Source organism: Mizuhopecten yessoensis, unplaced genomic scaffold (genome assembly GCF_002113885.1).
Source record: "Mizuhopecten yessoensis strain PY_sf001 unplaced genomic scaffold, ASM211388v2 scaffold4231, whole genome shotgun sequence".
In the NCBI taxonomy this organism is placed as follows: Eukaryota; Metazoa; Mollusca; class Bivalvia; order Pectinida; family Pectinidae; genus Mizuhopecten; species Mizuhopecten yessoensis.
This window is the reverse complement of record NW_018405441.1, coordinates 230,161-245,237: the sequence shown is the minus strand read 5'-3', so window position 1 is coordinate 245,237 and position 15,077 is coordinate 230,161. Positions and strand designations below refer to the sequence as shown.

General features: G+C 37.1%; 1 protein-coding gene across 9 annotated transcripts in view; it reads left to right on the top strand.

Annotated features, from left to right (window-relative positions):
• The window catches only part of LOC110448738 (centrosomal protein of 290 kDa-like), a 155,083-nt gene that overhangs the window by 117,889 nt on the left and 22,117 nt on the right, over positions 1 to 15,077 (top strand). For all 9 annotated transcript variants that reach the window (XM_021495142.1, XM_021495138.1, XM_021495139.1 and 6 more), the window contains 5 exons: positions 378 to 472; positions 8,390 to 8,813; positions 9,691 to 10,602; positions 12,260 to 12,547; positions 14,105 to 14,170. In XM_021495142.1, the coding sequence (XP_021350817.1) occupies positions 378 to 472; positions 8,390 to 8,813; positions 9,691 to 10,602; positions 12,260 to 12,547; positions 14,105 to 14,170 (1,785 nt within the window). The remainder of the gene's footprint in view (positions 1 to 377; positions 473 to 8,389; positions 8,814 to 9,690; positions 10,603 to 12,259; positions 12,548 to 14,104; positions 14,171 to 15,077) is intronic.

The window sequence follows — 15,077 nt, the reverse complement described above, 5'->3', positions numbered from 1 at the left end:
TCTGAGAAAAAAATTCAAAAGTTCACTTTTCGCAAAAAAATATAAAGTGACGATACTGGCATAATACCTCGTTAAGGTATTTGCACATCAAAAATAAAAATCCATTTTCTTGTAGTGTTTATCCTTAAAAAGTGCTACATATTTGTTTCCTTGACAGTAAAAATGTTAAAAGTGTACTTATATTGAACATTACGATAAATTCATTACTGAGGATGAAAAATATTAAACATGCATATTGACAACATATTCCTTTCCTTTTTATGAAATCGGCCTAAAATAAAATCTTTTGCACGAAGAAAATCCTAATTTGCCTGCTGTCTGAAGTCACTGTACACCAATATTGACTATTTATGATAAACTGTTTCTGTTGTTCACAGTCCAAAGAAACCGGTCCATTCCAGAGTACGCTAGCCAGGCTGTCTCAGTGTAAATCGTGCATGCTGGAGAGGCTTGTAAGCTACAACAAACTCAGGTTAGTATCAATCATTCTGAAGACTCAAGCTAGTGTCAAACTTTCTGAAGACTCAGGCTAGGGTCAAACATACTGAAGACTCAGGTTAGAGTCAAACTAACTGAAAACTCAGGTTAGTGTCAAACTTACTGAAAACTCAGGTTAGTGTCAAACTTACTGAATACTCAGGTTAGTATCAAACATTCTGAAGACTCAAGCTAGTGTCAAACTTACTGAAGACTCAGGCTAGTGTCAAATATATACTGAAGACTCAGATTAGTGTCAAACATACTGAAGACTCAGATTAGTGTCAAACATACTGAAGACTCAGGTTAGTGTCAAACATACTGAAGACTCAGGTTAGTGTCAAACTAACTGAAAACTCAGGTTAGTGTCAAACTTACTGAAGACTCAGGTTAGTGTCAAACATACTGAAGACTCAGGTTAGTGTCAAACTTACTGAAGACTCAGGTTAGTGTCAAACATACTGAAAACTCAGGTTAGTGTCAAACATACTGAAGACTCAGGTTAGTGTCAAACTTACTGAAAACTCAGGTTAGTGTCAAAAATTGAAGTTCAGGCTAGTGTCAAATTTACCAGAGACTCATGGTCAGGATGCGTCAAAATATACTGAAAGTCAGACTAAGATTTCCAGGTGCTCTTTTGATATGAGATCAAAATGGAAATTTGATTTGGAAAGCCCATAAATATTTTTGAAGGTAAAGAATGACATAATTGAAACCAACGTTTTTATGCTTCATCATCAGCAAAATCTGTTTTGCTTTCCTTTCATACGTTATGTTTAGCTGTCCTTCAAATAATGTTTGTTAAAAAAACGAAAACCAAGAGATTACCAATGACATACCTAATTACATCAATAAGTAAATAAGTGTAACTGAGACTCAAATTACATGTTAAAACTAGTGTAAAACGCAATCTCTGCTTCTCCATATTTTTCAGTTATGTTTTTGACTGAAAATCACATTAATCTGTCAGTTAAGAGAGGGTATCAATGACAGTTTCCCAGGGGTATTACAAGCATAAAAGAGTTGTCCCCCTTATCTGTGAATTAGAGAAAAAGTATGGAATTTTGAGAGAATATGTTTGTGACAAAAAGTATGATATTTGAATTTATTTTCAATTTAGTCAGGATATTTTCGCATTCATCTGAACAGTTAATACTTTGGTAGAAACTGTTTCATTAAAAGTCAATATAGGGTTCACTTTTGGCTGTAGTATTGATTAACAGGGCTGTAGTATTGATTGGTAGGAATTGGACTGGCCATACACAGATGTTAAGGGGAGAAGACCCATCAATAATTCATCCTACTAGCTCCGTAACACTGGGCCCCACCCTCCAGCAGCAACCACCTCAAACAATAGATAGGGATACTACGATATGTGATATAAACAATGTCCATGTCGTCTACCCATTTATACCTGACTCATTATAGGTAACATCCGATACAGTGTTTAGGGCACTAGGTAATTGATTGGTTCATCTCTCTGTATAACATGTGCAGAATTATCTCCCTTCGTTTTGTACTTTATTAGACCAATTCTAGCTGAACCCTCCAGTATTGTGGTCATTTCTCTGTGGCTGATTTTAATTGTACATAGGACTACGATTACCTTCTAGCTTTACGCTAGAGGGGATTTCCCTTTAGCTCGGTGGTAGAGTGTCTGACTAGGAACCTGGAGGTCGCGGGTTAGATCCCCGGTGGAAGCACACTACTCTCTCTCCTGTTACATCTCTAATCTTGTTGACCTATTTAGCAGAATGATTGGAACATTGTTCACTTAAGCTGTTGAGTCTCTGTATGGCCAGACAAATGTTTCAATCTCATTCTGTCTTCAGAGTTTATAGTTTCATACAAAATGTTTTTCTTTGTCAATTATTCAAGAAATTAATTTTTCAAAATTAGTAAAAAATAATTGAACCATATGACAAGAGATAAAAGGCAATGCATTTCAATTGTGTATCAGGTGTATTAAACAGTAATTTGAAATTGAATTTAAAAAATTTCAATGTTTAAGTGTTACTTTTAAATCAAACTGATTGTATCACATAAATTGATACAAAGAAATGATTTGAAATTGCTGATTATGTACTTATTAGTTAAAAGTTGACTGTCAGTACTAACTGTATTATATAGTGCATGGTTGTCTGTACAAGTTCACTCTCAGCTCCATGTTTATAGTTATAGGTCTGTAAACAATGGAGATTTGTACTAACGGGTCCCTGTAAAAATGGCACACACTGTGTCAATGAAGTGTGTATTGTTGTAAGACCTGTACACATGTTTAAATACCTGTTGAATTGTGTAATGACCCGAGACAGATCTATGATCCCACTGGAGTACGTTTAGGATTTACTGTTAGTTATTTAAAGAATGAAACATTGGCAGGTCGTGGCTTGTTGTCGTGTCCTCCCTAGACCCACCCACCCAGGTAAACAAACGCACAGGTAAACGGCCACAGGTATGTGTCCTGACATCGTTATCTACCCGCTACATTATCTCAGTTATTGGAGAGATATGTGATCTTCGGAGATTTATGGTTTGGTCTTGTGGTACTAACAGAGTTATCGGACACATGGAGATATAACTTGTGTTGATGTGGTACTAGTGAATGTGTTCTGTGCTAGGATATCTTGTCTGTATGGCTACAGCTTTGTACGGACTAGTGAATGTGTTCTGTGCTAGGATAACTTGTCTGTACAGCTTCGTACGGACTGGTGAATGTGTTCTGTGCTAGGATAACTTGTCTGTATGTCTACAGCTCTGTACGGACTGGTGAGTGATGTGTCTACTTTCATATTGTTGTACTACGATCATATCTCATGTCATTGTGCAGAACTTCATGAGGAACTAATGGTTATAACAAAATCTATTCAATTTACTGAGATCATTTAAAATGATAAGACTCTTCTACCAGAGTAAAATGGAATGTTTGTAATTCCATTTTGTATCTGGTTGTTGAGATCTATAGATAGGCTGTTGATGTTCCACGTTAACCATGTGTTGCCGCTTTGCTGTCTGGGTACTTTGATGGAACCCTGGTAGTGTTTAAGGTTCAACTGTGGTATACTGGGGTGTTTGTTGAGGTGAACGTTTACGAGGGACAGGGCTAGTTGTACTATAGTCATCCTAGGTGATTGTGTCTTGTGGTAGAGGAATGTTACATCTATGACAAGTTCAACACATACAAAGGATCAACACGTTTGATGTCCTTCATGTTAATATCTGACAGCCACTGGGAATATGACCGTCTCCTCAAGTCTCTGTACACAGTCATCAGAGTCTGATATTTTCAGACCGTTTCTGAGAACATCTGATATTCCGGATCCTGCAGAAGAACTTACATTGATATAATTAAGTCATTCTTCGTAATACTGAACATATTGAACTGAATGATAAAGACTTTCTCATCGTAAATTGTAAAGTGATCGTAATGGCTGGTACGTACCTGTATTCTCACCTGATTGCTGTAGTAACTTAGGTATAGTTTACACTTAAAATGTAGCTTAATGTGTTCTAATGAGTTTGGCTTTTAAATTTGTGTAAATTGATCCCTGTATCAACTTTACACTGTATATACCCTAACAGTACAAGATAGAACACGGAACCCTCACATTGCCATGTTCTACACACAACTAGTAACAATACAGAGATAGCCTGTAACCATGTATAAACCCGTATATAGTCTACAGACAACCTAACAATACAGAGATAGCCTGTATAACCTTGTATAAACCCGTATATAGTCTATACACAACTAGTAACAATACAGAGATAGCCTGTAACCTCGTATAAACCCGTATATAGTCTACACACAACCTAACAATACAGAGATAGCCTGTAACCTCGTATAAACCTGTATATATAAGTCTACACACAACTAGTAACAATACAGAGATAGCCTGTATCCTCGTATAAACCTGTATATAGTCTATACACAACTAGTAACAATACAGAGATAGCATGTAACCCCGTATTAACCCGTATATAGTCTACATACAACCTAACAATACTAAGACAGCCTGTAACCTTGTATAAACCTGTATATAGTCTATACACAACCTAACAGTACTAAGATAGCCTGTAACCTTGTATAAACCTGTATATAGTCTATACACAACCTAACAGTACTAAGATAGCCTGTAACCTTGTATAAACCTGTATATAGTCTATACACAACTAGTAACAATACAGAGATAGCATGTAACCCCGTATTAACCCGTATATAGTCTACACACAACCTAACAATACTAAGATAGCCTGTAACCTTGTATAAACCTGTATATAGTCTATACACAACTAGTAACAATACAGAGATAGCCTGTAACCCCGTATTAACCCGTATATAGTCTACACACAACCTAACAATACTAAGATAGCCTGTAACCTTGTATAAACCTGTATATAGTCTATACACAACTAGTAACAATACAGAGATAGCCTGTAACCTCGTATAAACCTGTATATAGTCTATACACAACCTAACAATACTATGTATAAACCCGTATATAGTCTACACACAACTAGTAACAATACAGATAGCCTGTAACCTCGTATAAACCTGTATATAGTCTATACACAACCTAACAGTACTAAGATAGCCTGTAACCTTGTATAAACCTGTATATAGTCTATACACAACTAGTAACAATACAGAGATAGCCTGTAACCTCGTATAAACCCGTATATATAAGTCTACACACAACTAGTAACAATACAGAGATAGCCTGTAACCTCGTATAAACCTGTATATAGTCTATACACAACTAGTAACAATACAGAGATAGCCTGTAACCTCGTATAAACCCGTATATAGTCTATACACAACCTAACAATACTAAGATAGCCTGTAACCTCGTATAAACCCGTATATAGTCTATACACAACCTAACAATACTAAGATAGCCTGTAACCTCGTATAAACCCGTATATAGTCTATACACAACCTAACAATACTAAGATAGCCTGTAACCTCGTATAAACCCGTATATAGTCTATACACAACCTAACAATACTAAGATAGCCTGTAACCTCGTATAAACCCGTATATAGTCTATACACAACCTAACAATACTAAGATAGCCTGTAACCTCGTATAAACCCGTATATAGTCTATACACAACCTAACAATACTGAGATAGCCTGTAACCTCGTATAAACCCGTATATAGTCTATACACAACCTAACAATACTAAGATAGCCTGTAACCTCGTATAAACCCGTATATAGTCTATACACAACCTAACAATACTAAGTTAGCCTGTAACCTCGTATAAACCATTCATATTTGCTCACCTGAGAGTTAATTAGACACAGGTAAAATAGGTTTGTTTGGGCTGTACTTCATCATTTATGCACGGTTCCGGGTTAGGGGTCAGGGGTCAACATGCCTGCCTCCATACAAACCCAGCATCAGTAATGGCTGAGGTTGATCGACTGTGTGTAGAAACACATGTGGACATTTTTCTCACCTGTAGAATGTGATGTGGAGTGATATGACCTTTGGATGTTGTAACAATTTATCAATATCTGGCCATTACACAATGGAGGTTAGCTTACCTGCAAATTACCTGGTTCTGAGGGATGGGTCGTTGGCCCTAGTCAGGAAGGTATTAAAGCCAGCAGTTTGTTTACATTCTAGGGATGTACTGGAGAAGGGCATGTTGTTTGGTGTGTATAAATTTCAGGCTTTTTTATAATTGGTCAGTTTATATATGTTGATGTCAGAACACTAAATAAACGTATATGGAGATAATAGTTTCAGGCTACTTTATAATCGGTCAGTTTATATATGTTGATGTCAGAACACTTAATAAACGTATATGGAGATAATCGTTTCGGGTCTGATGCTGTATAGTGTTATGACCATGCTAAGATTTATTAGTGCTCATATGCAATTCAGCATATATAAATATATCTCCATCTGATCTAACTGTAGGTATATCTACAATAAAACATATTTTACAATGACCATGCATAAAACAAATTCACTTGGTACAACCTTATCACATCATAACATATTTAACTGTTTCTAAACATGAATTAAGTTATTGGCCTATGGATAGTTACTCGAAGGTCTGTGAGCTTTCAGTTATAAGATGTAGAAGTAATTTCTCTAGAAAAATACACTGCGTCCCAGTGTTGATGATGTAAATGTGCTGTTACTTTCCCTTTGAATAACATTGTAGTTCAAAAATAAATATGCTAAGAATTATTATTAATTATGCATTAAATTATGTATGTATTCATAGCTACATGAGAACTGGAATCGATGAGAACTGGAATCGTATTTTTAGAAGCCTTGTGGTTTTAGCTCTACCCATTGGCATTGTTCCACGATCATCATGACGGTGAAAGTTTCTGAGCCGTTCAGTAATAGGATTAGGGGGATTAGCTGCCACAAACTTATAATATCAAGGTATAATAAGTACTAACTTGATGAAAATATTATCAAAATTTTCAAATTTGTTTTTTTCAAAGACTTGTAAGATTTGAGTATGTTTGTGCTATGAAACAAAGATAATTCCTAGTGTACATGTAAGGCTGTGTGTGTGATGGTAGTTATTCGTGCCATTTATATAAGCATTGTAGCGAGGTGGATACTGTCAAGGCTGTGTGTGTGATGGTAGTTATTCGTGCCATTTATATAACCATTGTAGCGAGGTGGATACTGTCAAGAAGAGCTTTTTTCAGCTGTCTAACAAATATCCCAATATATTTTCATAAACACTAAGAGATCTTTTGTGCTATGGTAGTTGGAACTGACTTCTTTAAGAAACTGATAGATTTTTTTGATGTTATAGAATTTCCAGCCCATTTTTTTGATGTTATAGAATTTCCAGCCCCTTAAAACCTTGATACCATTAGTTCCTTCAAGTGTTTCCATAAATGTGCAGACAATTAAGCCCCTGTGTCAGAAAAATTCTCAAGTCTGCAATATTCTTAACTTGATGTACTTGGTATTCTTAAATCTTAAAATTCCTGTCAAACGTTATATTTTGAGGTTTTCTGGTATTCACTGTTTCCCGTAGGCTAGTGATTTCCTCACATTACATCAAAATATCACTAATTGGTTTGATATTTAGGAGAATATATCCCATAACCCAAATTTGACTTTGAGAATTGAGAATGTTTTTAAGATCATTTGTGATACGAGGTCAGGTATATGGTGAATTAAAGTAGATCAAACCAGGGGGCATAACTCTTGGTAGTCATAGGAAATGTTTTACAATTGTAGTTATATTTGACCTGCTTGGGACCAAGTCAGAGATTACTTAAGTCATGATCACTAGAGCCTGGGTATGGTTTAACACCAGTGGTAGGTCAGACTTGGGGATTAACAGAGTCAGATTTAGAATTACTGAGTCACATGTTTAATCCTTAACCATAATAGGTCTAGGGAGATTAGGATATAAGGACATAGTGTATATAAATTACTTACACCGATAGACTGTTATGTTTCAACTAAATGTCATTGGATCCTGAGACCACCTCATATTTCACCGATTTATGAAGAATCATTGAGCGTAAACATTTTCATGTTCATTAATTTGAAATATACAAACATCAAAATCATCTGCAGACCATATTTATGATGTGAAAAGTTGAGTGCAAGTAATTATTTAGGACAAATTTGGATATTATTAGTTAGCAGTAATTTGTGGATGGATAGATTTGTTTTATTGTTAGAGGAAAATTTATGAGAAGTATCAGGACTTGCAAGCACTTTTGAATAAGATAATACTAAATTTCATTTTAGAAATTTGAATTTGTTTATATAATTTGTGATATGTTGAAGGCTTAGATGAAAATTACCAAAAAGACTGATCTTAAAACATACCTGGACCAGACTATACTGGTATGTGCCCTGACTGTCATCTTCCCTGTTTAATGTGTTAATACGTTCTGTTTTTCGTAGATCTTCACAGAGAGCCAGTGGCACAGGATCTGATGTAGGCCTCCGCCACCAGGTCAGCACTCTCATGTCATCAGAGAAACAACTCCAACAACAAATACAACAACTACAGCAGGCTAAACTTCTACTTGAATGCAAGGTCAAGGATGCAGTTTCAGAAAGAGGCTCCAATAAGGAGGATCTTAGTTCTCGCCTCTTCTCCAAACCTGATCATGTGACCTCGTCAGATGAGCGAGAACTTGGGAGCAGAGAGGTTCTGCTCGGGAGGATTAATGATTTGGAGCAGAGTGAGAGACATTTAAAGGAGAAGCTAGCGGTCATTACTGGTGTTTCCTTGACAACAGCCACCATGTTGGATCAGCCAGAAGACATCCTGAGACAGAGGATTGGGGAGCTGGAGAGACTGGAGAAACACCTCAAGCAACAGGTAAGCCTGGCTACACTGCTATCCATGGTAACAACAGGTAAGCCTAGCTACACTGCTATCTATGGTACCAACAGGTAAGCCTGGCTACACTGCTAACCATGGTAGCAACAGGTAAGCCTGGCTACTCTGCTAACCATGGTAACAACAGGTAAGCCTGGCTACACTGCCATCCATGGTAACAACAGGTAAGCCTGGCTTCACTGCTAACCATGGTAACAACAGGTAAGCCTGGCTACACTGCCATCCATGGTAACAACAGGTAAGCCTGGCTTCACTGCTAACCATGGTAACAACAGGTAAGCCTGGCTACACTGCTAACCATGGTAGCAACAGGTAAGCCTGGCTACACTGCTATCTATGGTAACAACAGTTAAGCCTAGCTACACTGCTATCTATGGTAACAACAGTTAAGCCTAGCTACACTGCTATCTATGGTACCAACAGGTAAGCCTGGCTACACTGCTATCCATGGAACAAACAGGTAAGCTGGCTACACTGCTATCCATGGTAACAACAGGTAAGCCTAGCTACACTGCTATCTATGGTACCAACAGGTAAGCCTGGCTACACTGCTAACCATGGTAACAACAGGTAAGCCTGGCTACACTGCTATCCATGGTAAAGTTATCACACTGACACATACTTGTAGTTATCAAGTTTCAAATGATAGCATACAAATGAAAATACTGGTTGTCAAATATCTACTCATAATTGTTTTTCCTTGGTATAGCCTTAATTAGATAGATTTTTGCTGTAATAAAAACTTTAAAAGCACAGTTTGCATATATCATGTGACCTTAAATTTCTGTTACATAACATTTACATATTTGTAACATAACTTTGACAATTTTGTAACATGACCTTGACATTTCTGTAGGTGCTGGACATGGAACAAGACCGAGAAGAGCTTCATGAGATTGCCAGGAAGGACAAAAACCTCATCCACGACCAAAATGTCAAAGTGCGAGAGTTACAGCTCTCGGAGAAAATTTTGAAAGAGCAGGTGAACCAATTTGAAGCCTCTGAGCGAAGCTTATACAACAAGGTGGAGGAGCTGGAGGACCAGATCTCACGTCTAGAGGACAGGATCTCCGAGCTCCAGATAATGGAGATGAGGCTGAAGGAGCTGGTCAGGAAGTACAAGTTAGACGAGGAAGTCTGGCTCAACAAGTCGGAGAACCTTGAGTGTTCCATGACGGAGCTGAGTGTGTCAGAGGCAAAGATGAAAAAACATGTTCAGAGTTTGGAATCGGAGCGAAATGGACTCGCAGAGAAAACAGAATATTTACACTTGAGGTTGAAAGAGGTAGAGAATGCCGAGGCCAACTTGATGCAGAGGATGAAGGACCAAGAAAATAAAGAGATAAGTCTTAATAACAAACTGATGGAGCTTCAAACGCAAGGCTCCTCCACCGACCAACAAAACTCAGAATTACAAATGGTGAATGTTGATCTGACGCAAAACTTTAATCACGTTGTTCAGGAAAACGGTGCGCTCACTCATCACATTGTTCAGTTACAGAACCAGGTTCAGGTTTTAGAACAACAGGCAATCACTCTGAAGGACACTGAACTCCGACTTAAACAGGAAGTTGCAAGTCTGGAGAAAAGTGAAAAAGAATTTCAGAAAAAGGTGAAGGATCTTCAATTGAAGGAGGTTGATTTGCAAGGTCAGTTTCGACAAATGGAGGAAGGGGAGATAATTATGAAGGATAAACTCAGCAAGCTCCAACGTAGTGAGAATAAGTTGAAGTACAGAATTCAGGAGTTGGAGAACTCGGGCACACAGGTACGATTACTATTATCCATCCTCAAAAACTTTGTCAAATTATGATTTAATGTTTGCATTCTTTATATAGTGATACACATAAATGACAAGAGGACGCTTTTCAAAAAGGACTTTCAGTGCAGAGATCTATAATACTGTGGTGGTAATTAGCAACCCTAGATACTGTCAGGGTATAGGGTAATCATGCTCTCAGTATAATCACAGATCTATAATACTGTCCTGGTAATAAGCAATCCTAGATACTGTCAGGGTATAGGTTAATCATGCTCTCAGTGTAATCAGAGTTCTATAATACTGTCGTGGTAATTAGCAATCCTAGATACTGTCAGGGTATAGGTTAATCATGCTCTCAGTGTAATCATAGTTCTATAATACTGTCGTGGTAATTAGCAATCCTAGATACTGTCAGGGTATAGGTTAACCATGCTCTCAGTATAATCAGAGATCTATAATACTGTGGTGGGAATTAGCAACCCTAGATACTGTCAGGGTATAGGTTAATAATGCTCTCAGTGTAATCAGAGTTCTATAATACTGTTGTGGTAATTAGCAATCCTAGATACTGTCAGGGTATAGGTTAACCATGCTCTCAGTATAATCAGAGATCTATAATACTGTGGTGGTAATTAGCAATCCTAGATACTGTCAGAGTATAGGTTAATCATGGTCTCAGTATAATCAGAGATCTATAATACTGTCGTGGTAATTAGCAACCCTAGATACTGTCAGGGTATAGGTTAATCATGCTCTCAGTATAATCAGATATCTATAATACTGTGGTGGTAATTAGCAACCTAGATACTGTCAGGGTATAGGTTAATCATGCTCTCAGTATAATCAGATATCTATAATACTGTTGTGGTAATTAGCAACCCTGGATACTGTCAGGGTATAGGTTAATCATGCTCTCAGTATAATCAGAGTTCTATAATACTGTCGTGGTAATTAGCAACCCTAGGTACTGTCAGGGTATAGGTTAATCATGCTCTCAGTATAATCTGAGATCCATAATACTGTGGTGGTAATTAGCAATCCTTGATACTGTCAGGGTATAGGTTAATCATGGTCTCCGTATAATCAGAGATCTATAACACTGTGGTGATAATTAGCAACCTTTAGGATACTGTCAGGGTATAGGTTAATCATGGTCTCAGTATAATCAGAGATCTATAATACTGTGGTGATAATTAGCAACCCTTAGGATACTGTCAGGGTATAGGTTAATCATGGTCTAATCTGAGATCCATGATAAAAGTTATCAGAGACCCAACATTACACTATAAAGGAATTTAAAGATCCAGTACCTTACTCTCAGGAAAATCAGGGAAGCAATGATGCCATACCAATAATTTGTCCAATGATTGATGGTGGTTTCTGATTTCATTTTTTGTGTGTGTTTGACATGAAAATTATAGAAAGAACACTTCCTTTCCTTCAAAAATTCATTCCATGATTTTAGGTATCATGTTTGAGGGTATTATCGTAGAAAATGTAAAGATTGGGATATAGACTCCTAAGACTGATGTTCACATGCAACACATATATAACATATTCTCTGTGATTGTAATGCTTTAACTTTAATGTGAATATGAATAATCATTATGATTGCCTTACTCTGTTTATAAGACTGAATATTTTCTATACCCCTCCCCTTCAGTTACCACTGGAAGTGCCGAGCTCCCTCAAAGACAAGGTTCCCAGGAGGTTGGAGGACTGTCAGCGACGTCTGATTATCCTCCAGAACCAAAACGAGAAACTCAAATCTCGTGTACTCGATTATCAAAACCTTTCGACGTCCAAATCGGCAGTGAAGCTCCCCATAGCGGAGTATCAGGAGTTACAAACAAAGGTGGCGCTGCTAGAGCAGACGGAGCTCCACCTGGACGAGATGGAGCAAACGAATGCCCAGCTGTTGGAGAATGTCAAACGGATGCAGGAGGGACAGGTAGGTCAGAGGAGGAAGCTCAAAGTTTCTCTTTATTATCAACAGTTTAGAATCTGTATTTTTATTTGGCTGTTTTTTTATCATGAATAAGTTTCCTGAATTGCCTGTAGCATAGAGACTTCTGTTGTTATTTTTCACTCACTGGTTCCAAAATTTTACCAAATGTAAGACGAGTCGTTGACTCAATATTGATGTAGTAAAATATATATGTGTTTAACTGTTTTGATATTTAAAATTCAGCAACTGTTGCTCAGGTGATTGGTGTCAAGGAACTGTGTTAGCTCCCCCTCAACTTTGGTGTCAAAGAACTGTGTTAGCTCCCCCTCAACTTTCAGAAAAGTGCTTTTTCCGCTGCTACATTTCAGCACTGATATATCAAAATGACAAACAAGAAAAATAAATTAACACTCCTGTGTGATATAGATAGAGATAGGGTTGAACAAATCTATTACACATAGTATAAACCAACCTCCAGATAGTGATGACCCCATTTACTGAGAATTTCAACTTTCTATATTACCTGATATACATTAGAAATACCCTGTGTTTTGTTCCTCTATACGTTTACTGGGTGATACTGCTGAGGTTTCATGATAAATTCTGGATCATAAATAACATAATGAGGGAAAGAGTAAGACTTGTCAGGCACCAAAGGACTATGTATGGTTTGGGCCTGTTTTGGCCCCCAAATGCATTAAAATTCAAAACCTTTAAATGAACTTTGAAATGACTGTTTCTTTAATTTCGAATACTTCCCAAATACTATTATGAAAATATTTAATTATATTTTTTATTATTGTTGCCATGGTAGCAAGTTCAAAATTGCATAAATTAGAAAAAATTGAATATTCAGTGAATACATGTATTATGATATTTTGCATAGTTTTTCTCCTAGAAACTATAGAGCGCATGCTTGAACTAACTTAATATCAAAGGATAATATGTAGGCACCAGTAAAACATTTAAAGAAATATAAAGTTTGTTCAAGAGTGCGCTCTATGGGTAGCTAAGAGAAAAACTAGGTGAAAACCTGTCAAAATTGACTGAATAATCAAATTTCAATAATTTATGCAAATATGACCAGGTTACCATGGCAGCCAAAATTGAAAACACAAATAAATGTTTACATAATAGTACTGGGGAAGTATTCAAAATTCAAGAAATAGTCGTTTGAAAGTTCTATTGTAGATTTCTAATTTTGATAGATTTGGGGGCCAAAAAAAGCCCAAACCATACATAGTCCTTTTGTTTTATTTAGAACATTCCCTGTTCTTTTTTATCACATTCTGTACACAGTACAATATTAAATATTGTAGATTCTGTGCATTGTTTAAAATTTGAACACCAGTTTCTTACCCAATCTTATGCCAGAATATGATTTCACTGAGATGTGTTGTTATTTCACTGTCACATTATAGTCAATGGTTGTTTGTTAGTTTGTCGCCATCTGCAGTTTGATTTGACCTTGATTTGACCTTGATTTGACCTTTGTCTCACTATCTGCTTTGCATGAAGGTCACTTTTAGTTTATTTTTTATTTATTTTTGACATGAACAGGACGTAAGTAGTCCTGAACTCGACGCCATCCAGAGACGTTTGGCTCAGTCAACCAAGACCATCAAGGTGAGTACTCAGGGGTCAAGGTACGTAACACAAGAGGTGTCAAGTCATACATAAACAGTATACTGAAGGTATTGCAACCCTTCATTTGAAACATTTTTGAATAACTCTAGTTCTTGTTTACAAATACTGTAATCATGTTTGTTTAAAATTAGTTTGCCATGGAAATACCTGAATGCCAAAATGTAACGTAACAAAGGAAAGTTGTCATTGTTACTAATTATCAATTAAATGATCATAATCAGATATGAACCATTATATTTGTGTAATGGTGGATTCAGAGTGATTTACATGTGTATTTTTGGGAGTGGGAAAACCCTTAGCACTATAAGGTCCCTCATCTTAATACCTCCCTTGAATTCCCCCACCCCCAAACAGACCCTTGAGACATACCCCATTGCAAATGCATACCCTCAAGACTCCTTTTCCTGTCATTGTAACCCCCTTCAGACCCCTGTCAGAAACACATCTTTAAGATCCCCTATCATATATTATCGCACCTCGGACAAAAATGTCCAAAATCCATTGGTTTAGAGCTGTCACGTGGTGACCCTCTAATTTTCTATATAGGGTCAGTAGGATTCCATTATAGGGCAATATGGCCGCCCACTGCTCAACGCTTCAAAACTAAAACAACAGATACCGGGTACCTGAATATTCTGAAAATGATACAATGCTCACCGTAATTCCCATTCGCTACATTGTATCGTAAAATGATAGGAGTTGCTTCCCCTACGCCAGGCAAAATTAGTAAGACGCTGTCGCAAGCGACCGTCTTTTGTTTTAGCGTGGGTGCCGTCCCCTTATCTAAGCGTTTCGGTGACATTGAGAGACAACAGCACAACAACAACATGGAGAGATTTGGGCAGACGACAACGGAAGAAATAGACAAGAAGCGACTAAACAGTCA